The 23,967-nt window shown below is 40.8% G+C and overlaps 1 protein-coding gene across 14 annotated transcripts in view; it reads left to right on the top strand.

Moving 5' to 3' along the window:
• Positions 1-23,967, top strand: part of DYNC1I1 (dynein cytoplasmic 1 intermediate chain 1) — a 192,323-nt gene that overhangs the window by 132,577 nt on the left and 35,779 nt on the right. For all 14 annotated transcript variants that reach the window (XM_062605072.1, XM_062605068.1, XM_062605082.1 and 11 more), the window contains 4 exons: positions 8,279-8,425; positions 12,827-12,940; positions 15,568-15,701; positions 17,814-17,958. In XM_062605072.1, coding sequence (XP_062461056.1) covers positions 8,279-8,425; positions 12,827-12,940; positions 15,568-15,701; positions 17,814-17,958 — 540 coding nt within the window. The remainder of the gene's footprint in view (positions 1-8,278; positions 8,426-12,826; positions 12,941-15,567; positions 15,702-17,813; positions 17,959-23,967) is intronic.

Genomic DNA, 23,967 nt, shown 5'->3' with positions numbered 1-23,967 from the left:
AGGCTTTGGTTTGTGTGATGTTTTGAGTATGTGCTTCTCAAGAGCTGTATTTCATTTTGCAATGCTTAAAATATTACCCCCCCCCCCAAAAAAAAAAAAAGAAAGAAAAAAAAGCCAACCCAAAACTGTAGGAATGCAAAGAGATACAATGACGAATATACTGACCAAAACAGGCTTAACTGAGCTCTTCCTCTTTTTTTTTTAACTATAGCTTCTATAATCTTGTTATGTCTATTCTGCTATCCTCATGCATTGATAATAGTGCATGGAATACAAACAGTGCTTTGAGGCTATGCAAACAGAGATGGCTTTTGGAAACTCATCCTATATTCAATTTAAAAAAAAAAAAGCAAAAACAAAAACAAAACAAAACAAAAAACCAAGAACAAAACAGAGGAGGGGTGATAATTTCAATCTGATCCTTCTTAGTGTTGGAAGAAAAACTGTGCAAATTCCCCACAGCAAACAGTGTGCAAGCTGAAAATAGAAGACTCACTTCTTGCCCTGAATTAGCAATGAAATTCTGTTGGGAATTAATTGTCGCTGAATCTGAGTTTTGGCTGCTGGCAGACCAAAACTGTTAAGATATTCATTTATGTTCCAATGATTTTGAGCTAGATTTACAGATGTGGTTAGGTCCCTAAAGATGAAGAGAAAGGCAGGCAATAGGATTTGCCAGTGCACTTTGCAGCACCTAACTACCTCTGTTTACCCAACTCGCTGGTGCATAGATAGCTATGCATACATAGGCAGCTTTTGGTTTTGAGTGCTTCTTAAAACAGGGACTGCAGGTAAATGTCTGCAGAATGTTAAGGAGGTTTCATCACTAGAAAACTATTCAGGCTACAATTCACCAAATGTAACTTCTAAAATCCCTTGGAATTTCACTCTGTATGACAACTGTTAATTTTACTTAACAGAACCTAAAGTGTCAGTAGAAACAGCTTCTTTTTTTGTCGTGTCTCATGTAGGGATGACTGATTTCTAAAGGATTTCTCCTAGTTGATAGGGACGTCCTGCCACCAGCCCTGTATTTTCAGAAAGCAACTGAACACTCTTCAGTTTAAGAACTGCTTCTTACCGTATGGCATTTCTGACCATTCCACCAAGTAAATTTTTCATGTAATATTATTTGCTCAACTCTAGAAGCCTTCATCAGACTGAGATACCTTTGAAAGAAATTGGTTACAAACCCATCGTAACAATGCAGTCTTTGTCCCACAGAACTTGAAGCTATGGTTATTTGTGGTGGCAGGCAGCAACACCATCACCCATGTGCTGAACTGGCTGTGTGTATAGCAGCTCTGGTCCAGAAGCCATTGGCTAATACCGTGCTGAAACTAGTGAGCCCTGATGCATGCAAGCAGAGTGCCAGAATGCCAGGCTCAGGCTGACACCTACCATCTGCTCCAAGTTCTGGCCAGCCTGTGGTACGAGCAGGGGTGGCAGAAGGTCTCTGCACTCCTCCTACAGACACACACCCCAAGGCTCTTGGTCTGCAAGAATGGTGCAGATGTGTCACTTTAGGCTTGTGAATAATTTAATCAAAACAATTAAGGGTGCTCATGTTAGAGTGTCATGATCTAAACAAAACAAAGTGCTTGCTTCTCCAACATGCAGGTGCAAGGATTTGTCCTTACAATTTAATAAGCAGTCAGATCCTAATCAGAGAAAACAGACAAATTTGGGTATTTACCATGTAAGCAATTGGGTGGAAAGAAAACTTTATTTTGATGTGTTTCTGTTATGAAATTGCTTCTTATTTCTCCAGACTTCAATCCTCTCCTCATCAGTCTAACAAAGAAAGTATGATATTCAGCAAAGACTATATTCTTAGTCTTGCATGTATCTGTAGTAATTCAGGGCTACCAAATTGATTGATTGTTGCAGTCATGGATAAAGGCAGGCAGGATTTCCCTGTGTTGCATTTGAGAAGTATCATGTTTATCTGGTTTTGTCATAGAGCAAGCAGTTTTGCTGCTTTTCTGAGTCATCACAACACTACTGAATGAATAATATTAGCAAATGCACTTTCCAGAAGGGCTGAAGTACAGATCCCCTTCTGGCAAAGCAGCTTGTGGACTTTCTTTTGATTATTTTATTCTTGTAGTTACATGGGCTGAACCTGCAGTTACAGAGATGAAAGTAGAAACTTCAGCTTTCTGCCCTGATTAAAATGAAGGCATGACGCTGGATATTGCCTTTCTGCAGACTTGGGCAGAGCTTTCTGATTCTGCTGCAATGCTCGGATGTCAGCACTGAGGTTAGATGTCAGTTACCTACCCTGTAAACTTGGCTAAGAAAGAGCTACATTTCCTGACGTACTCTTTTCCTTCTTTTTAAGGACTCTAGTACTTTTTCAATAAAAATAAATTTAATTTGTGGCTACATTTCAGCTCCATTGGTTTGATGGTATAAGTGGAGCAATACCAGTTTTGGATTTAGAGCAGTCGTGTGGCTGAGTCTCTCTGTGCAGCTTTCATGTGGTCGGGTGAGACATTCTTAGAATCCCCAAACATTTTTGAAGATCCTAAACTGGAGACATTCACAATTCTTCCCTCCCTTTCTACCATTAATCCTTCATGTTTTAACAAGCACTGAAGTTAATACAGCCTACACTCTTTCCTGTCACACTGGGCCCCCCTCCCTCCTTTCTTTCTCTTGAATAAAGCAATCTGTTCTTTCCAGTCCATACTCTTGTAAATCAAAGGGGTGGATGTCGACACACACCATAACCAAGTATAAACTTCCTTTTTTTAATTAAACATGATTCTGACATTTGGTTTGAAGAAGTGTTTGCTTGGTTTTATTTATTTTTCTAAATACATGAAGGATGTCAACTGGTTTTCTTTTATTTTCAGTAGAAGATGAATTTTGTATGATACCACAATCTCTAGTGCAAAATCTTTCAGATGTTGTTTCATAGTTGAATAGGAAGACAGCTGGGGACGCAATACAGAAGTCTTGGCATTTAAAGCTTTTAGAATTAAGAGCTAACCTCTTTGGTAAAAGTTTCTGTACAGATATATGGTGTATTGGGTACCTTTTCAAATTCAGCTGGGAAAAGCAGTTGTAATTCTGTCACTGTCTTCTCTGCTGCTTGCTTATTAATATTAATTATGCCTAGACATTTATGTGAAACACAGATTTATAATAGCTGATACTAAAGAAAGAAAAGCAAGCAAGACTCTTGAAAGGAACATAGTCTCTATTTCAGGTATTTCAGTAGCCAGGGCAAAGTCACCCTAAAATTGCCTCTTTCAAGGTATCTCACACCTTCTTTTATGGTGCAAGAAGGATGTAATTGGGCACTAAACTAGACAATCTAGTGTTCAGATGCGATACATTACTTTCCACACTGGTTCTCAGTTCTTAGTCCTTGGCCTGGCAGGGAAAAAAGGGCCTCTATTTAGTAACTCAGTTGCTGTTTTGTTTCTAGATGATGATTTTAATCCATATGTGTTCTGGGACCTCATATAAGTGTGTATAGCAATGCAAGCATGAGAATATGGTCTCCTGATTGTCTGGCCAGAAGAAGGTAGGGCAGTTCTCAGAGGGAATAGGAGTGCTTAGACTCTTTAAATGCTGTTCTTCATGAGCATGACTGAGAGCAAAAGGTTATAAGTAAACTGTATGTGTACTTTTGGTCTTTGTCTTTATTTATTTATTTCTCAGGAGGGCAGGAATAATTGATCAGGGGTCCAGTCCCTATTCCTCAGTTCCTATGGATAAAGAACTAAGTCTGGCAGCTTTTCATGTTTCTAGCTAAGTGGCAGTAGAGCAGCTTTTTCCCTCTGCTGTCAGTCCCTCTAAGCCAATTCTCTCAAGCATGGAAAATGACCTGCCTCTTCATCTCAGCTGCAGTTAATTTTATTGCTCACTGCTGTCTCAGTTAGACTGACCTATAGTAGCATGCCAGAGACTGTGGTGCTTTTTTGCATATGTTTGCTCAGCTAGAAAAGCTACCCAGGAGTTTCCTGAGTGCCTGCTGCAATATAACCTGGTATTTTGGAGTCTAGAAATGCCTGTGAACTCCTCAGATCCCATCTTCCCACTGACAGAGTATTGTTTTGAGATACATCTGGTGTCAAGTGTAGGCATATGGTACCAGTATGGCAGCGCTGCCTATGGAGGTGGTTTCCTGCAGAAGAGGTCTTGCTGAATGCAGTAGTTGTTGCCTGTTGAAAGTCATTATTGTTTAGCACCCAGGTCTTTGTGAACTTGTTCGACTGGTGGCTGGGCAGAGTGCCATCAAAATCTATGGACATGAGCACAGACAGCTGAGTCTCTGGGGCCTTACATGCATCAGATGTGGGTACTGAGGTCAGGCTTCTCAGTAAGGAGAATCTAAATGACTGGCTGTCCCTAGCATGTGTATCTGTGGTTGAAGGGATATGCCATCATTAATCCAAATCTGGCCTGGATTAAGCTTCTAAAATAAAAAACAGCTCTGCCAGCCACTTGAAGAGGGCTCAGGGCTTGTTTGAATCGAGTGCATCAGTGGGGAGGGAGGGAGGAGAAGGAGGAGGAGAAGGAGGAGGTAGAGGCAGCTGAGCAAAGTCACCACCTCACCACCTCTGCAGCTCATCTCTCCACATGGCCTGAGATGACCAAAATGGGGGTCGGTCTGTGCTGCATTCATCCGTCCAACTGCAGGCCTCTCCATGGGCTGGGCAGCACTTCTGTTTCTGAGGCCATGACAAGAGCACAGACATTTCATGCTTTGTTTCTTCATTATGTTTTCATCACCGTTCATGTAACAGCTGGGAGCAGAAGCTTTAGCATTCAGGGAGAGGGACTGCCCGTTTTCCACACAAAAGACTCAGGTCTGCCAGCCTGGGCCTGGCTCTCCCTTTTGCCTGGGCAGTGTTCCTACCTGGAGCTGCTTTGGGCTCGCTCCTTAGCTCTTCATCTCTGCAGACACACGGGATGAGGCAGCAGCACCGGCATGGTGGTACCCACCAGGAGCAGAAAATCTGGTGGAAGATCACAAAGCCAGAAGTACCAGAAATACTTCAGTAGGGTTGTTCAGAAACCTAAAGAGAGGCAGAGGCAGAGAAAGCTAAATCCAGTTGGCTGTGTTTGCACAGAGAGAGAAAACACCAGAGCATTAAGTTAAAGTGAATAATGAAATGATTCACCACACAGCACAATTCAGAGAAATAAAGGTCACCAAACACTTGGATTTGCCTGTCTCTTGTGGGTCCTGACGGCTTGCAGGCACAGACGCTCTGTGGCACCCATAAAAAGATAACACTGGGAACCTCCTATTCTAAGTACTGCTTTTAAGCTATGGACTCTAACCCCCCTGTGGAATTCTCTTCTGTCATGATTCCCCTCTCATCTCTGTGAATTCTTGCCATATACTGTGAAACTAGCTGCTTCTGTTCTCTGTGATGCTTAACTATGCACCTGCAGCATATAAAATGTACCTAACTGAAAAAGTGGAAAGCTTTGCCATCATTATTGGATAGTGCCATGAGATTTCCCTAGAAAGGTGTGGTAGAAGTGCAAAGAGGGAATATGCTGTTATTTTAAAACCCGACCATGTGCTCTTTCCTCTCCCTTTGAAGTCAGTGGCAAAACTCTGTTTTGGAGAAGCTAGACTGCTTGAATCGGCAAACAAGAGGCAGCCTGAAGGCAGAAGAGGCTTACAGGGAATGGTTTCTGCTGCTCTCCTTGAGCAGAGAGCTGTTCAGACAGACTGGAGACCTGTCTGCTGCTCTCTCCTATTAAGGCTAAGAAGTGAATGCTTTTAAAGTTGTTAAATGAATGGGCTGGATCTTACAGCCCTTACTCATCTGAGTACTGCCATTAACTTTAAGAAAATAATCACTATATTAAGTGCTCTGGAGTGGAGTCCTTAAATTGTTAAAATCTAATATTTGACAGAAGTTTTTTCTCAGTAGAAAAATAACATTGACATAATTAAAAGGATGTGAACATTTCACCAGTAGAAGAACATAAGTTGCTTTGGAGCAATACGTAAAACTAGAAGCAGCGCAGAGGACTTAAGTCCGTGTCACGTTTGTAGGTTATTTTTGAACTTTATGAAAAAAACACTTTAGCAGTTTATATCCTGACCATTCAACTGTGTTCTGGCATTCTGAGTTCAAAAACATGCTAACCATGAAAACACAACATTTAAAAATACACTGTCCACTGGGCTGCTTTGCCCTGCTTCAGAGTCACTCAAGTTTGTTTTAGACAAACTGAGAGCTTTGTTGTGGATTGACTGTTTGAACTGGGGTTTCTTAAAATACATGTGGAGCCTTGTAGCTGCTACGGGGTGCACACAGTGATGGAGCTGTACTGTTTTAAAATCATCTGTCTATTTCACTTCGTGTAAGAATATCTGTCAGCTTAGTTATAAGGAATGAGAGGGGATGATTAAAACAACTCACGAAGCCATTAAACAAAGAGATAAAACATAGAACATGTGCTGTAGGATCGTTTTAATTATAATGTATGGGGGATCTGTGGAAACTGGATGGCAGCTGCATTGTAGCTGAGTTTTAAGCTCCTCTTAGCAGTACCAAAGTCCTGTTACTCAAAAGTGGGATTTCTTATCTGTAAACCTAATAGGTCCTTTGGAAATGGTGTTTGGAAGCTACCTGTTGTTGCTATGACTGACCATAGTGTAATTATTATGCTCAAGCACTTAGATAGATATGGACTAAGATGGGCAATTATGTATACTAATCATCTAGTCACCAGCAAAAGCTTTAGTCAAGAAGGGAAGGGATCAAAGATGTCAAGTGAACAGCCATGAAAATCCAGAGAGAACGGGGAAAAAAAGGTAGTGGCTGCTTATTTCATTGCCTTGGTGATCTTACTTAGTAAAAAAACCCAGTATTGAATGTACTGCTGTATGCTATGTCTGCTGAGCTAATTTAGCATGGAATCTGGCTTTAAACAATAATAGCAGGCAGCCACATGAATTCTGTAAAAACTATTTAAACTTCACATTTTGCTTTATTCTCATTAACCTAGTTATAGACATCGAGAGTTAGCATAATTAATTCAGGCCCTATCAGAAAGGGTTTATAAATCTCTGGTGTGAAAGTTCAAACCAGTCTCTAGCCACTAGAAATCAGGACGAGGAGCAGGAGCAGTAAGGAAAGATAACTAGCATATCTACCCATGTCAAGGATTTTAAAACTCAATCCATTCCTGCCAGAGCCAGGGTTGTCAGCTAGGTAGACACTGGGTTTAGCTCAGCTTGGCAGCTACAATGTTTCCAATTCAACAAAGTTTACTTAAATGTCTGCAAGGCTTTTTATGCATCTGAAATATGGTAATTTAGTTAACCCTTTGTCATCGAGTATAATGGATTCACACATAGGAGCGTCACAACTTCAAAGTACCCAGTCATTAAACTGTAACAAAGATTTGTTACAAAAATTCATTTGAAACAACCAAAAAATTAATTTTTAAGAATGCAACCACTAAAACTGAATTTAACTTTCTGACTGTAATTGCTGCAGCAGTTTAAGTCTTGCTCTGTGGCTTGTAAGCATCACTAAAACTGCCCATGAAAAAATGACATTTGCTTCTGTTTGCAAACAGTCTTTATTACTATGTGAATTCTCAGGAAATTATATGAATGCTGTAACTTTTGGTTTCCAATGTGCATAAAACAAAGAGAAAACATCCAGGACCAATTATATAAATATGGGAAGTAATTCCTTAGAAAGAGAATGAAGGACCTAAAGGAGTTACCGCTTGTTCTCTTGGCTGTAGCTTGTTGGCATATGGAGGTTCTAGAGACTGTTCCCTTGAGGACTTCATATGTTGTATATTACGTTAAAGAGACTGGAAGGTGGTAGTTGGAATAGACATCCATCTCCATACTGGCTTGTGAGACAAGAGCAATAGGGAAGAGCTCTCCCTGATGGGAAATCATGGGCCAGGATGCCACACTCTGGTGGGCTGGCATTTGGTTACTTGAAGTTCTCAGTTTTGGAAATGATATTAAGCAGTGTCCCATCACCGTCATGGAGAGGTTATCTCAGATTTTTAGGATCATGCTAAGACTCACCCTGTGGTGCGTATTTTCCCTAAGACCAATGGAACTACACATTTTAGTGTCCAAATTAGCTCTTTGCATGTGTCCTGTTGGCTTTAGCAGAATTTCTGGTGTGCAAGGAATATGAATAGAGCTCATATAGTGATTTCTAAAATACAGAATGATAATTACAATATGCTTCTTTAAGGAAAGAATTGAAGGTGTTTGACCATGTAACCCTTCTCTCCTCCTTTACCTGTTTTACTCCAGTCCTCCGTGATGTCTGTCTGTTTTGCCCGCTTTCACCCAAACCTGGTCGTTGGTGGAACATACTCTGGCCAAATCGTCTTGTGGGATAATCGCAGTCACAGGCGCACTCCGGTTCAGAGAACTCCCTTATCTGCTGCTGCTCACACGGTAAGGGTAAAAATCACCTCTTCGTATTTTTTAGAGGAAACAGCAGGGAAGTGAAGCTGTCTAGAGTGTCTACAGTAATAGTTGCCACACAGATGTGTGTGCAACATAAGTGTTGTCATTGAAGGGAAAGAAATAGGTAAGAGAGATGTACAACCACCTCCTGTAAGTGCTTAACCATCACACTTCATAACGTCAGGTCAGGAGATTATCCTCCTTTCCAAGAAGGAAAGCAGGATCAATTACAACACTTGAGTAAGGCACCTTTGTGCCAGCACAGTGGCACTGCAACTCTAGCTCTTTATTGCCTGTCAGGTCGATATAGGGACTGTGTGTCTGTCAGTCCAACATGGCAGGCAATTTGAATCACTTATTGTTGTCTTTTACACAAGTTTCTCTTTTGAACCAGATTCGGCACCTACAGTGGTCTCAGTGGAGTCCTGTAAATAGACACTGGTATCCTTGAAAAGAATGGGACAGTTTGCTTCTGTTTTACAGTACAGCAATACATACATGTCTGTCATGGTTTCCTAATCCAGACAGGGCCATAAGGCAGAGCTTGCACAATGAGGGGGAGCTTATTTCAATTAAATGATGTGGAAGAACATTTTGCTATTACACACTAATGCTTGCAGATATAGTGATGGTGGCACAGGGCTCTGGTGACGTCTGGGAGATATACAGGCAGATCAGCAACACAAAACGACTAAGAAAAAAGAGTTTCTCTATCCCCAAAGATGATCTCTGTGGTAGATGACTCTCTCATATTGCAAAGTACTCATATGGTGCTGGAGGAAGAAAAAGCCTGGATTGCCTGCTAAAGTGTCCTCACTCTGCTATGGCACTGACTTCCAGACCATCCTGCACTAAGATGTTATGCATTCTTGAGCTCTCCTCTTCCAGAGTTTGGGCTCAGGCAGCCTGTTCAGAAGATCTGGAAGGTGTACTCATGGGATGATAAACACATCCCAGGTTGGGAGTGGGCTTGGGACCATTCTTGAGTGGGAAGCAGAAAAGAAAATGCATAGAATCATAGAATCATAGAATAGTTAGGGTTGGAAAGGACCTTAAGATCATCAAGTTCCAACCCCCCTGCCATGGGCAGGGACACCTCACACTAAACCATACCACCCAAGGCTTCATCCAACCTGGCCTTGGACACTTCCAGGGATGGAGCATTCACAACTTCCCTGGGCAACTAAACAGAAGAGAAAAATGTAATAGTATGATATAAGAATGCAGAAAAAAATGCAGATTTCCTAAAACATAAGAAACTGAACTTCACAAAGCACTCTGAGAGATAAGATAATAATTTTATTATAGCAAAGAGAAGGATCAGATTAAGTGATAGGTCTTTTGCACCTCCAGCTTTTACGATTCTATGATTGTTCTCTTTGGAATTTGCAAATCAAGGTTCAGCTTTTAGTTAGCTGTGACAACACAATCCTTGAAGTTAAAAGACAGCTCTAGAAGCCATGCCATGTGAATTAGTGCAAAAGATTCAGCATCGGGCCAGCATTATGATAGCAAGTCTCTTACATTAAAAAACGACAGGTGTGCACAGACATGCTTAGCGGGCCAGGCAGTACAAATATTGTTCCCTAAATTTCCACTATCATGAATGTTGATGTAATAATCTAATGATCTGTGCCATGGGTTGCAACTTCAATATTGCTTTTCATTTCCCTAATGTTTATGCTCATTTTGTCACCAGTAATGTTGTTCAATCTGCATGAAAAGAAACAGTCTCTCTTGGAAGTGCAATTTAGCGATGTAGCAGACCAGAAAACTGGTGGCAAGAAGCTGACTGTCACTGAAAATTGAACAACTGGGACTCAAAATCTAGTGGAAAAAAAAAAAAGATTAATGGGAAGTAATTTGTTTACAATCACAAAATGTTTAAGACAAAATTGTCCCTCCTGGAATTATATATTAAACTAGTTTTGTTATTGCAATAGAACAATATGTGATGTTTTGCTTTTAACAAATGTCAATAAATTACTTTCAGTTGTGGATGGGCACTTTATGTGCTGTCATGGATTGGTATAAATAAGTGTTTACACTGTCTAACATGAGGAAGCATGATGTTTTTAAGGAGTGATCAGATTTTACAATAAAAGAGTGCTTTATGTTCATATATAAGAATCACATAAAATGTAAATGAAGTCTTGGTTGCAAAAGGCTGGCTTGAATCCTCACTGCCAAGAAAAAAAGAAAAAAGGGTTAAATTAAGAGAACTCTACTGTAGCAGTGTTACTTTATGTACTGCAACATACGTGAATAGTCATTTTTTAGTCAAATGAACAGTCATTTTTTAATTTGAACTTACACCAGATGTGAAAAAAGGACTTTTCTCTGTTCTTTCTCTCACTTAGCTTATTTGAAACAGATAGAGTTATCACTGACTTAAACCTTCCTGAAGTTTAGTGTCACTGATTACCGCCTGGATTCACCAGGGAAGAGAATTCTACCCGCAGCTTACTCACTAATTTCCTTTCACACCCACCACACATCTGCACTTGGGACAACAGGAAATTTTAATTAAGACAAAATCCTTTTGCATGATGATTTAATTTCCAAAATAAATAAAAGCAATCTGGCAGCAACCCTTTGAAAGGAAGTAGCCTGTTTAGACTTTCTTCTATGTACAGTTGGTTGTCTTTTTCATCCATTTTCCTTACGTCTTTTCATTTATGTAGTGATTTTTATTATGCATGAAATTGATGGCTGGTAGCCCTGATTAAAGCCAGCCATGGCACACTGAGGTGCTGCTGGAAAGACAGGACTTACTTTCTCCCTCAAGCCTAAATATTCTAGCTACTCCACTTCTTGCTTTAGCTTCCTCCCACCACTCTGTCCCTGTCTTTGTGGACTTCTGAAGGTCAAACACCCATGAAAAAATAGGCCTATTTCACACATCAGCATGTGCTAATCATGTTTAGCACTGGGCTCATTAGCTCACCACTAAGCATCAAGAAGGTCCATCATCATCATAGAAGGGTAATAGTGTGAGGGACAGATTGGTCATCCTTTTGATGATCCGGGGAAAATGAGGTGCGTGACAAGCTTCAGAAAAAGAGGAAAGTCTGCATCAAAATGGACCTTGTGACTTGCTGGTGTGTACAGGTAGCCTCTGAGCACAAGGTACCATTTCAGCAGCAATTGGCGATTCCATCTTTGGTGTGGGTGCACACACACGCACTGTGCTTTCAGATGCTGCCCTTTTTGCACTTAGGGGGCATTTAATGGATCTTCTCAGGTATGGAACCTCAGAGATTTCCAGTGTTCTGAAGATTTCTGCCTTTCCCTACTGACTGGGTAGGTGACTTGCAACTGGATCTTAAAGTTGTCTGCAATAAGTGGTAGTTCAGCCATTCTTTTCAGTAGGAGCAAATGCTAGGTTTCTAACCCTACTTGGAGTTGGCTTAGAACCTCTATAGGGATCTTTTGTTAAGTTGGTCCTAATTTTCTTTAAATACTGAAAGTATTAGTGAAAAGTATGTTTTCTTCCTGGAGATGCAGGTCTTCTATTCATCAGCAAAAGAGGCAGATAAATACAATACTTAGTTTCTTGACTTGTGTATATGCCCTACCCTTAATTAAGCAGGATCACTTGTACTGATCGAAAGAAATTAAATCTTATTGTTCAGTCTGACTGACTTTTCACTCTGGAGATTGCTGAGCTTGAACCATCCTTCATATGTCACCATCAGATACCAGATGACACTTCAGGCTCCAGATATTACCAGGTTCCTCGGAAAAGGAATAGGCCAAGTTTCGTATTGCACTCAAAGTGGAATTCAGCCTCCATGGAATGAGTATTCTATGGTGAACCAGGTGTAACACCCTAAATTTAGTCACTGCACATTTATGATGACAGATTTAAAAAGATATATTGGCCAGTGCTGGAAAATGTTGATGGACTTGTTCATGTTTTTCAAGTGGAGTACATTTGCAAATGTTAAGCATGCAAGCCAAATTCTGGAAAAGTTCAAGTTTTATGCAGCTGTTTTCTTGAATAAAGTTTTCATTTTCATTCCATTTGGACCATTTGCCTCTTTTTGCCAGTTATTTTCAGTGTCAAAAGTAGACTGATACATGTCCCCATGAGTGAAATCTCATGCACATAATTCAGTATTTTCACAGCATTACTCAGCTGGGTCATTTTATTATGAGGAAAATGAAACTTTGAAAACATTTCCACCTCCACCACCTTAAACTTATATCTAAAAAAAAAACAAACCCACAATAAAAACCAATTCCTATCTGGCAAAAGCCAACTCCTGTATTTTCCAGGCATTATGTGACTACTTAATCATTTTTTAAAACAACATATGACATTAATAATCTGTTCGTAACGATGTGAGAATGGCTGTCTGATTTCCAGTGTTAATGTGTTTTCAGCATCCCGTGTATTGTGTGAATGTAGTTGGAACACAGAATGCGCACAATCTCATTACCGTCTCTACAGATGGCAAAATGTGCTCCTGGAGCCTGGACATGCTCTCAACTCCACAGGTGGGTTTGTTTTTACATATACAGGGAAAAAAAGCACCCTCAGTAGAGCAGGATACCTGCTTAATGGAACCTAAAAGCCAAAACCTCACGTCCTATACAAACTAAAACCAATGGATGCACTTGAAAGAGTACAGCTTGCTTCCAGCAGTCTCTGTTAAGAGCCAAAACCCATTTCCTTTACCACAAATCATGTAATTATTGTAATACGTTAATACATAGGTCAGTTTCAAGTGAAAATGAAATAATCCATTTTAAATCATGGTAATTACAGAAGTCGCCTGTGGTATAAATTGTACTTACTCTACAGCATTGTTTAACAAATACGGACTAGATTGCACTGTTGCTGAACACGCCCTAGGCACTATGGGTTTCCAAGGCACACAGAAAGCTTACTTTGCTGCCTGCCTTCAGTAGCCAAAGGAACAAACAATGTAAATCAAAACTTTTAGAACTGATTTCCCCCCTCTGGAATGTTTGCTGCCATTGTCTTCCCCCACACACACCCCACCAATCCCCGCTTTGTATCAGAAATGAAAGGAAATCCAGGAAAATTGTCCAAACCACTAGTGATTATAATAATGAAAACTAAACAAAGAATTTGATGCCGAAAAAGGCCAATTGAAAGCATCTTTTAAGTGTTTTCTTCTTGAGTAGTACATTTTCTATTCCAACACATCACTCATTTTTTATATGTAATTTCTTAGGAAAAAAAGACCCATATCATTTTTACTAAGCATCCTGGGATTTGATCTTGTTTCAAAATGCTGCATAGAAACTCCTCTTCGTGATTCCATTAATCATCCATTAATCATGCATTAATGTGCAATTACTATTGAATTATTTACTTTTCAGTGTTTACAAAAGAGGTGGGACTCCTCTATCCCAAGCTTTGCTATCTAGAAGCTAGGTCCATGTCAAGTCTAAGCTAGTAATTTTAGTTCCCTTTACAGGTAATTTAGAGAGACTGGGCACTTCTGGAGGACAACTCTCCCAGCCCAGTGTGAAATACCATTTCAGATACCCACCCTAGGGTACAGAACTGTCAAATCTTAGGATGGAAGGGGCTTTTGAAAGTCATCCCATCTCTTTTCCTATTCAAATTGCAGCCAACTTCACAGTTAGACTGTGTTCATCTGAGGCAACAATATGGAAACCAATGCTCTTCTGGAATAGAAGTGAAGGCATCTAAAAAGCCCCAGTCACCTATGTTTAGGCAACTGAATCCCTTCCCCAGTTTCTCAGTTAAAAATCAAGAAGATAAATCCCACCTTTACATATTCACTTACTGAAATGCTAAATTCTGAAGCAGAGATTTGTGAACATCTCAGTTCCAGTACTTCATCACTCAGATGGAATTTCCCTGCTCCAAACTGGCTTTCAACAGGGATGGGAACACACCCCACATTACGCTGAAGTTTGGCGTGTGGATCATGGTGATGAAGGCACAGGATTTGACGTCAAGCCATAGCTTTAAATTGGGAGGAGTAGAGTGTTGCTGATGTGTGTCAGTCTGAAACTTTCCAAAGGCACTGATTCAGAGCACTCATGTACAGCCATACAGCCATGGTGTAGGCGCTGGGAGGAGGGAGTCCACCACAGTATCTGGCTGCGTCTCCACAGAGACACTAAATGATGATCTCACCCCAGAAGTTTTTCCCAGAAATATATGGTCCACACGTGCCCTGCCAATGCATTTACCAGATCTAGTTCTGCTTCTTTTTGGTAGAACCAAATGTATTTCAAAGAAAAGTATAAACCAAGCAGAAGTATTTCTCTATGGATTTGCAGCCCTCTCCTCTCACAAGGATGCCCACTTTCCTTAGCTACAGCAAAAAGACCTTCTGAGAAAAACGCTACAGGTTTTGGCCCTAGAAGAACAGCAGCTTAGACATTTTAAACATAGAAAACATACCCACTTAAATAGCTAAAAATGAAAATTATTAAATCATTCAGCCCCTTTGTGGATTCTTGCGTTACAGCATTTAGGCTGAAGAACCAAAAAGTTGTGCAAAATCTGCTCAAAGCGTCCGCATCTTGCAATGGCCAGAATCTGTTCATGCTGGTTGGACTTGCAATGGCAAAAATGGGCATGCTGGTTTACTTTGAAAGGTAGCTACCAAAGGAGAAAAAAAAAAAAAGCCTTCTGGTTGATAGCTTGATGGTGGAGTCCGGGGGCAGTGTTTTGGGTTACCCCAGAAAATCCCTCAAAAGCAATTCTTAGAATGGTGGTAGTGAGGACCTCAACTTTCAATTTTGTTCTGCAAAGGGACAAGTGGCACAGTCTGATAACGCCTCAGGTGCACAGGATACTTCATGTGTTTCTTGACAGACAACAGATTTCAAAAATGTTTGTAAATATAAGGTTATTGCACGTTTTATTAGAGCCTGGGGCTGGCAAGTGTAAGCATTAAGGTATTATCTTTAATTTCTGCCCCATTAGCTTTTAAATTCTCACCTGTCATCTCTGCCTGATCTAAGATGATGTAGCAAAGACCAGTGCCTTTCAGCCACTCTCAGATGTGTGACAGACAGCAGCAGGGATGGCAGGAAAAAAAACAGCCAATCAAAAGGATGGTTGCAGAATAATATCAAAATTGCAGGATAATAACAAAGACCTGTTTTGGTAGGAGAGCATGGAGCTGGTTTACAATAAGTCCAAACCAGTGGCGGTTACAGGAATGGCTTTCCCAACTGGAGATGTCAATAACTTTGTTGTTGGCAGTGAAGAGGGAACAGTCTACACAGCCTGTCGTCATGGAAGGTGATGTTCAGCATTTTGTACTTTGATACTGTGTGGCTGTGTTGGCATGAGGTAGCCAAGCGTGTGTGGAGAGTGTTTCATGTTTTTAATCTTGTATCACAGTGTCTGTATTGTTCTACTTTGCATGGTTAGGACAGGGGTCACCTGACTTTGAGCATCTGTGCTACCACCTGTTATACTGCTCCCTGCACAGTTGGTGGGGGGGATGACTACTCCTAGGTTTGCATTCCTTTACCTTTTTCAGGCATCTGCCCAAAGAAGAGATGACTGGGACCTCAGAAATGTCAGTTCATATCCCTTCCTCACATAACCCCGGCTGTAGTTTAATACTGCAAGTTTCTTATTTTGTACCCTGTAAATCTTCAGGATGCTGGAGTGCTCTGTTGGCTTCTGGTGGTAGTTTCATCCTTGGGATACTTGACAGGCTTTTGTAAAGAAACTTTTTTCACTGATAGATTTAAAGCTCACCCCCACCAATAGTTTGCAGTATTCTCTGAATTCATATTTTATCATACTCTGTGTTTCTGTTGACCAAACAGACATCAATACACTGGTCTAAGATTGTAAGGCTTCTATTACACATTCCTAATATTGTATAAATAGTTTTACATATATTTTGCTCCATATAATTTTTATTTTAAACTATTTTTATTTTAGCCTGACCACTGGCAGTATTGCAAAATTGTGTCTATTTAGGCATACTTACAGGCTGTGGCGACTGGTGGTTTGAATTAATCATAGGCTGCTAGGATAAATGAAGTATGCCCAAGGGCATTTCTCACTTCTGATCTTTCAGACATGCCTGGTTTGTTCCTCACAAGAGGAGGAAGGTGCCAGATCCTCTTGTTAGTGCAACTTTTTAGCAAACCTTCAGCTGACCAACAAAAAATGCACTCCTTTTCTGCTCCTGCCTGCCTTTCCTAGAGCTTTTTGCTATCATCCCCACTTTATTTGCAGAGGCTCCTGTGTCCTTCAGCCAGCACAGTGGAGAGCCGTATGTTATTCTGGAAAAAGGTGTTTCAAAGCACAGAAGATACCCAAGGTGTTCTCAGTGCTCCAGAACTCCCCTTATCCCACCGACTATATGACAGACAGGTGGGGATAAAATAAGAGGTGGGCTTTGTACCCAGCACTGCAGAGGCACTGCAGAGCTTAGTCCCTGCTCCAGCACAAGCTGCAGGGTCTGGGAGGGAAGCCTAAGTGAGGCCACACTGTGATGGTGGTCACCAGGAGAGGTGAGGGGACCGCTCTAGCAATATGAGGAACCAATTTGCTCCAGTGCAGCTCCTATCTCTTTGAGTACACTGTACTCACACTGACACAGGGCTGGAAGCCTTGTCACAGCTGTGGCTATTTTTAATGTATTTTTTTTTCCACTGGCAATTTTTATATAATGTAACTAAAAGGGTAATTTCATGATTCCCCTTTCTGTATACACTGTGAGACAGCCCTGACAACTGATCTGGTGTCATTTGCTTCCAGGAAGAAGAAAACTGCACACATTCTCTCTTAGACAGCGTTGTATTTTTCCTTCCTCATAGCTGTTCTAGCCTCAGGCTGATGAAATGCACATCTCCCCTTGTTCAAAGTAGTGACTCTATGATACCTGATCACAGGAACAGTTCCTTCACTTTTTGTGAAAAAGGATTTTCTTCCTAATGACTTGATTGACTGCTGTGGAAAGTTATTTTAGATGTGTAAGAGAAAAAGAATTGCTCATGATAAGTCATTAATATATTTGCATTTTTATTTTAATGGTTATTCCTAGTGATAATGGCTTACTCACAGGCATAAGCGATAGTATAATTATAATTTAGAATTATGTTATGATTATACATAAATATTATTTCAAGTACAGTAGTAGACAGTGTATGTAAAAGTGAGTAAGACAAGTCTTCAGAAGAAAGAGAAAGTCTCCCTGTGCTGGATTCTGATCATTAATGGTGCCCAAAGGAGTAAATCTCTGTAGGCAAAGACCTTACTGAATGGACAGAAAGTTACAGATTAAGTGGAACTTTAAAAGGAAATAGGCACATAAGAGTAAAGAAAAATGATGTTAAATCACCAGATGTTATATCACTCACTAAATGCAAAGGTCTCTTCTTCCTGCAGTAAAGCTGGCATTGGTGAAATTTTTGAAGGCCACCAAGGACCCGTCACAGGAATCAACTGTCACATGGCAGTGGGTCCAATTGACTTTTCCCATCTCTTTGTCACATCATCATTTGACTGGACAGTCAAGTTGTGGACCACAAAGGTAAGAAATCCAAGCAGGGGTGGAATGAGTAATGCTACTGTGAAAATGCTGTAAGAAATATTTCAATATTGTCTGTAGCAAATACTAGGAATCAGTTAAAGAAAAGCTGTGCTTACAGTAGACATAGTGATAAAATTCTAAGTAAAATATATACCTGTGTCATGTCAACCGTATTTACTTTGGAGTGTACCCTGCCCTTTAAAGGTAGCTTCAGCTGGCCTGCACTTCAGTATTAACCCTGGTACTGAGTGATTTCACTAGGCAAGGAGATTAGGATGTCTTGTACTGCAAGGCATCAAACAATTTCATCCAGCACTCTCTGTGCAGACTAAATTGCAAGGCTGATACTATGCACCATGGTGGTACAGCAGCAGGAACACTTTCTTCTGATGAAGCAATAGGGGAAGCACATGTATGACTTAATGCAATCAATATCACTTGTGAAATTCATTGCTGTAGGAGGTTGTGATAGCCAGAAAGTATAAATTGTCCCAATGACATCAGACACTGATGGCTGGAAGCAGGGAATAAATACATGCTGGAACTCACATTCATGACTAGAACAGATCCGTTGCTGACTGCTCTATGGACGTGTCCCCATGACCTTTTACAGGGGGAGCACTATGAAAAACAGAAATGGATACGCGGTCCTCTGAAGCTTTCTGTCATAGAACAGTACTATATTACCCTTTATTACATTATAGGGTAATGACAGCATGAGTGGAAACTTCGTGACAGATTAAACAGACCAACCTGTTTCTTTGTACGGGCTGAGTAAAGCAGGACAATGAGAGGTAAAATTCTAATTATATGAGTCATCTAGACAGTTATTTTTGTCATACACCAGAGTAGAGAACTGACTTCCAAATGCCAGGCTTTTGTCTTAACCATGGTTTTATGCTTGCTTTCGGTTCACATCTTGAGCTGCACCCAGCAGGTTTATAGTACTGGAAGCTCATCCCTGTCAGGAAGTATCTCAGCATGTGTTCCTCCAAAACATCAGGGCCTGGAGATGCTAGAACAGATGCACAACAAATGTAAATACAGAAGTGATCAGAAGGGCTCGTGACAGCCTTGTGCTGGGAACAGAAGCGCAGTTACCCAGGTGGTAACTTGAATCATCTTCCATAGTAGCTTCACAATGCATTTGTTAACGGCTTGATCCAATGTGCATGCTAATTAACAGGTATCTTTTTCCTGATCAGCAGTAAGTAACAGCTGGTGGTTTTGTCTTCTGGCATTTTAGGAAACTCATTATAAAAAGGCACATGATTTACCTAATTCACATTTAACCATATACATTGGTGGACCCAGCCTTAACCAATGCAGAGGTGGTTCAGGGGAGTGGTCATGCACAGGCTGGGCTGGGTCTGGGATAGGTGCAAGGTGGTAGATGTTAGAGAGGACTGCAGGATGAGCAAATGATAGAGAGCTTAGTTGTTACCTGGTTGGGACTGACTAGGCTGATGGGTGTCTGAGATAAGGGGGGCCTAGGCAGTGGTAACTGGTGTCAAGGGAATATTGGAGCACTGAAGTTGAAGCTAAGTAAGGCGAAAAGAATTTGTGGGGACTAAAAGGAAGATGAAAGACAGGTAATGAATTCCAAACATACATGTCCAGAAAAATCTACGATGAGTATCTGACCCTCAGCTTGAGGTTGAATATGGCAATAAGGGTCTCATCCATTGGCAGCTTAAATGAAATTATACTAAGGGATAATAAGGCCTGGTTTTTATTTTGAACTCCTGGGATTTTACAAGTTAGCAGTAACAGCATATTTCGGGTACAAAGACACTGCAGTTAGCAGTACGCAGTTATCCTTGTGGAATAATTCAGTGCCAAAATGGTTAGGTCAGATTCTGCTCAATATAGTCAGTGTTCAACGAACCAAACCATTTAAATTGCTAATATCTATCAAGCTGTGGCTCATCTGGCAAGAGGGGCTTCCTGAGAAAGCTGTTTGACCTAGTTGCTGTGAGCTGTGAGGTGCACGTGACACACCACAGCACCACTCGGAGCTGGAAGCTATGTTGTTGTATTGGATCACTTGCTTGCTTCTGGAGCAGGTTTGAGCAGCAGCAGCCCCAGGCTGCTGTAATGCCAGCCACTGCCCTGTGGAGACATCCTCTGAGACGCTAGACAAGTTCTTGAACTGTGAGGAATGTTTTCTTTTTCTTCCCATTTGACTCTGACAGAAGTTTATTTCCATACTGTCTGGATAATTCTCTTGGCTGGAGCTAGTGTACATGTAGGGCTCTCTCTGTTTAGTTTCCATAGTCAGGGCCCAGTAAGTCAGTGGGCTTTGAATAAACTCATCAGCATGTTTGATTCTCTGAAAAATTATAGTGAATTGATAAGAAGCATTGAATGCTACTGCTGGTTTATGAGAATTTACACAGAATTATTTCATTCCTTTGGTTTCTTACTTGCAAACTTTATCTTTCTATCAGCATCCAATGCCATATTGCTTTCCTGCTTCTGCCAGTGTTGTCTACTTAATCCTGTGCACATTATCCTCTTTGGTCATGAAATTCAATTCCTTTCTGTTTCACAGGTTCAGAGTCAATGTCCAATTTTAAAGTGAACCATAAAAGCACTGTGTTTATATTGCCTACTGATGTTGTGTAGCACCCTGGGGTGCTTACAAGGGATGTGCTTTGATAGCAGGCAGGCATTTGACTGATGGATTGAAAGAACCATCTCTCTTAAAACTGTGGCTTGACATTTTATAATCTGTTTTCGTGGTTAACACATTTTCTACCCAAAGGCAGTTGAACCAGGTGACTCAGAATAAGGTTTTTCACTAACCAGAAGAATGAAGGTTTTGTAGATAACACTAATAGAAGGTTCAAATTATCACCCATCACATTAGCCAGTAATTAGATCCCTGGGTGAATAGTAAGCAACCAGAATCAGCATTAAAAGAAAAGGAATTTGCAAAGATGATAGTCACTTTATAGCCAGGGCATTACCTGGTTCCTGATGAAGGCAACAGGGCTTTCAACTTAAATTCATGCTACCACATGAGCAAGTCTTGGATGCAGAGTTGTCAAAGGGAAGTCCTGATGTGAAGTGTCTGTGGAGCTCTGCCCTTAATAAGGTACTGTCTGTATGATGCTTTGAAGAGGTAAAGTGCTAAGTGGAAATGTTAAGTGTTGTTAATTAATTAAGCACTAATCTTCATGAACAAATAGCATGAGGTTAAATAATGAAATGTAAGTATTGTTATTATTACAGCAATTGCTGTTTGGAGTGTGAATTTTTACGTGTTGTGTCAAGGGACAGGAGCTACATTGAAATTGTTGAAGCAGAGCAAAACAAGTGAGTTTCAGCTGAAGCCTAGAAGATGGCTTGTTTGCTGCTGAGGGAGTTAATAAAGGTCTGGATAGAAAGCTAAATTTTCTTAGCTCTTTCATCCTTCACATGCTTCCTTTATCTCCTATGCTTCCATTGAGGGGAGATGCTAATGACTTTTTCTCTTGCACCTTTGCCTAAGTCATGCTCAGATGGGCAGCTGACAAGAAGAGAGATCAGAATAACTGCTATATTACCATGCATGCTTATCTCTCTCTTTGCCTAATGTTTAAGTAATGGTGGTGGGCAGTGGTGAATGATATAATCAGAAGGAGGGACAGAGGTGAGCAAACTAGTAGTAGGACCATCACATAACCATTAGCAAGGACTAACTCAGCCAAAAGACCTGTGTGCCTTTGGTGACAAGACTACCTTTTGTGACCATGCTGTTCTGCCTCACTAGTGTGTGCACCAATGGTCTTATCTTTCTTACGCTCTTCACATGCTGCTCTTCTCTTTTGGTGTCCTGTGTTGTTCTAGGCTGAAATCTGTTGAGCTTTTGGGGAAAGCACATTTTAAACAGCAAAAATTCACATTTCTATGTTATGTGCCTTCACATACATTGCTGTGTGTTCAGTATCTTATGCCCCATTTGCTGATTATGTTGGTATGGCCCAGTCCTTCTGACTCTTGGAGTAAATTATTTTACCTTGCACTTTCATATCTTCCTACGAGCATATAACTTCAAACTCCACTGGTTTTAATTCGGTTTAGATGTTAAACACTGTCTCCTCAGGGGTCAAGCTGAAGAGTGTCACTAGGACAATGCAAAGTAGCATGTGATGGTGTTCCTAAAGATAGGTACCTCGACCCTCCTATCCTCATCCTCAAAAGCTGGCTGATAGGATCAGATAGCATCAACTTGATTGATAGACTAAATTTACTGTGTTGGAAAATGGTATTGCAGAATGAATCAGAGCAATGTGTGATTGTGTGGATTAGTCACCAAGAAAACAAGCACTTACAAATGAGCAATTTTTAGAGTTTACTAAAATAACGGGGTCCGGTTGTCACTTTTTTAAGATTAAGAATTACTATTTTTACATTACAAATACCGTGTAGCAAGGTATCTGGTTACTGCCTCAGATTTTTTTCTAGCATGATTTCAATCACTTTAAGTGGATGAGTGAGAACCTCTTGTATTATAGATAGTATTGCCTGAAGTTAAAGATCCAAATAGAAATGCAATCAAGCATGTAGTCACGATAAAAGGACAGTAAACCTAGTGAATGATTACGAAAGCTTGGTGACTTCTCCCTCATGAAAATTAACTGTAATTGGAAATGCTGGACTCAATTACTTGATTCAGTGAAGTCCCGTGGCAAGTGATCAGCGTAGATCGGTGGCTCACAGATTAGAGACACTGATGTTAGTGGTTAACGGTATATAGCATTCTCCTGCCTAATGGAAGATGTTGCTATTCCAGGAAATATGCAGTTATGTATGAAGAGTGACGGAACTCCATGAGAGTAACCTGTAAGCCAGCAGTTTGGACACCAAGCCACGCTGCAAAGGTCTGCCTGAGTGCAACCTGGACATGTGTCTTCCCTAAGTGAAGGAAGTGCTGGAATGATCTTACAATTTTGCTCTGAGCTGTATCTTGTGCCTAAGAACAACTCTGGTTTCACTGAAAGTAGGATCTTCTCAGAGTGAAGCTTTGATTTTAATATGCTGACACTTCCTGATGAAAACCAGTTTTGTCCACTTGGGGCCAGCCCTACTGCTCCAGGTTGTAACAGGATCAGACAGGTCTCTGACAGCAAAATGGACTGATGAAACACAGAGGTTACTCATGTACCTTCTCTTGCATACACTTAAGTGCAGATGAGAGCTGGACTTAATGCAATTTAGAAAGTATTACTATTTTTAGTCTAGAACCTGTTCATTCTTAACATTATTTTCTAAACTTTCCTAAATCCTCTGGGCCATATTCAGTCTTCTCACATTAGCACATGAAGCATTTTAGATGACTTACTGCATATGAATTTGGATCCTCCTGTATCCTTTATTATTTAGGGCTTCCATACTTTAGTTTCTTTTGCAGCTACTGGAAAGGAGTAATTGCAATGCGTACATCAGACATCTCTTGGAGGTCTTCCTTCCTTCCATTACTTCCCACCACTGACAATGCAGGAGGCCAAGTCTGGCAGATAATGAGTTATTGTAGCTTTTGATGGCTTTCCTGCATCTGAACACCCTCAGGTCATATCTGAACCAGCAGATGTGGCAGCACTTCTGAGCTCCTGCATCTATCTTCTTGTTCTGGCTTCCCCCAAACCATTGCCAGAAAGGAATCAGCCTCTTCATCCCATGCCACACAGCTGTACCTTGATTCTGCAGCCACAAAAGCTAAGATACAAGCAGAAGAAAGCCAGGGTATGTTCTAACCAGATGTTAAGTCAAACTATAGTGGTGTCAGGACCTCTGGCTTTCTGCACCTACCACCCCACTGAATCTAGATGAAATATGCATCTGTCTCTAGTATCATGGTGGGTGATCTCAAAAGGGCCCAGAAAGTTTAGGGAGGCATAAGAAATAGCATTGCGAAGAGAAGGAGGAAAAGAAACAATGTACTGTGAGGGAGACCAACACTTCAGTCTATTTTGTGAGTAGGTGGACTAAATACAGGCAGTTCTCCCTATTTTCTTCCCCCTG

Source organism: Pezoporus occidentalis, unplaced genomic scaffold (assembly GCF_034315485.1).
Source record: "Pezoporus occidentalis ecotype Australia unplaced genomic scaffold, CSIRO_AGI_Poc_V1 ctg9, whole genome shotgun sequence".
In the NCBI taxonomy this organism is placed as follows: domain Eukaryota; kingdom Metazoa; phylum Chordata; class Aves; order Psittaciformes; family Psittacidae; genus Pezoporus; species Pezoporus occidentalis.
This window is presented reverse-complemented; position numbering and strand designations above follow the sequence as displayed.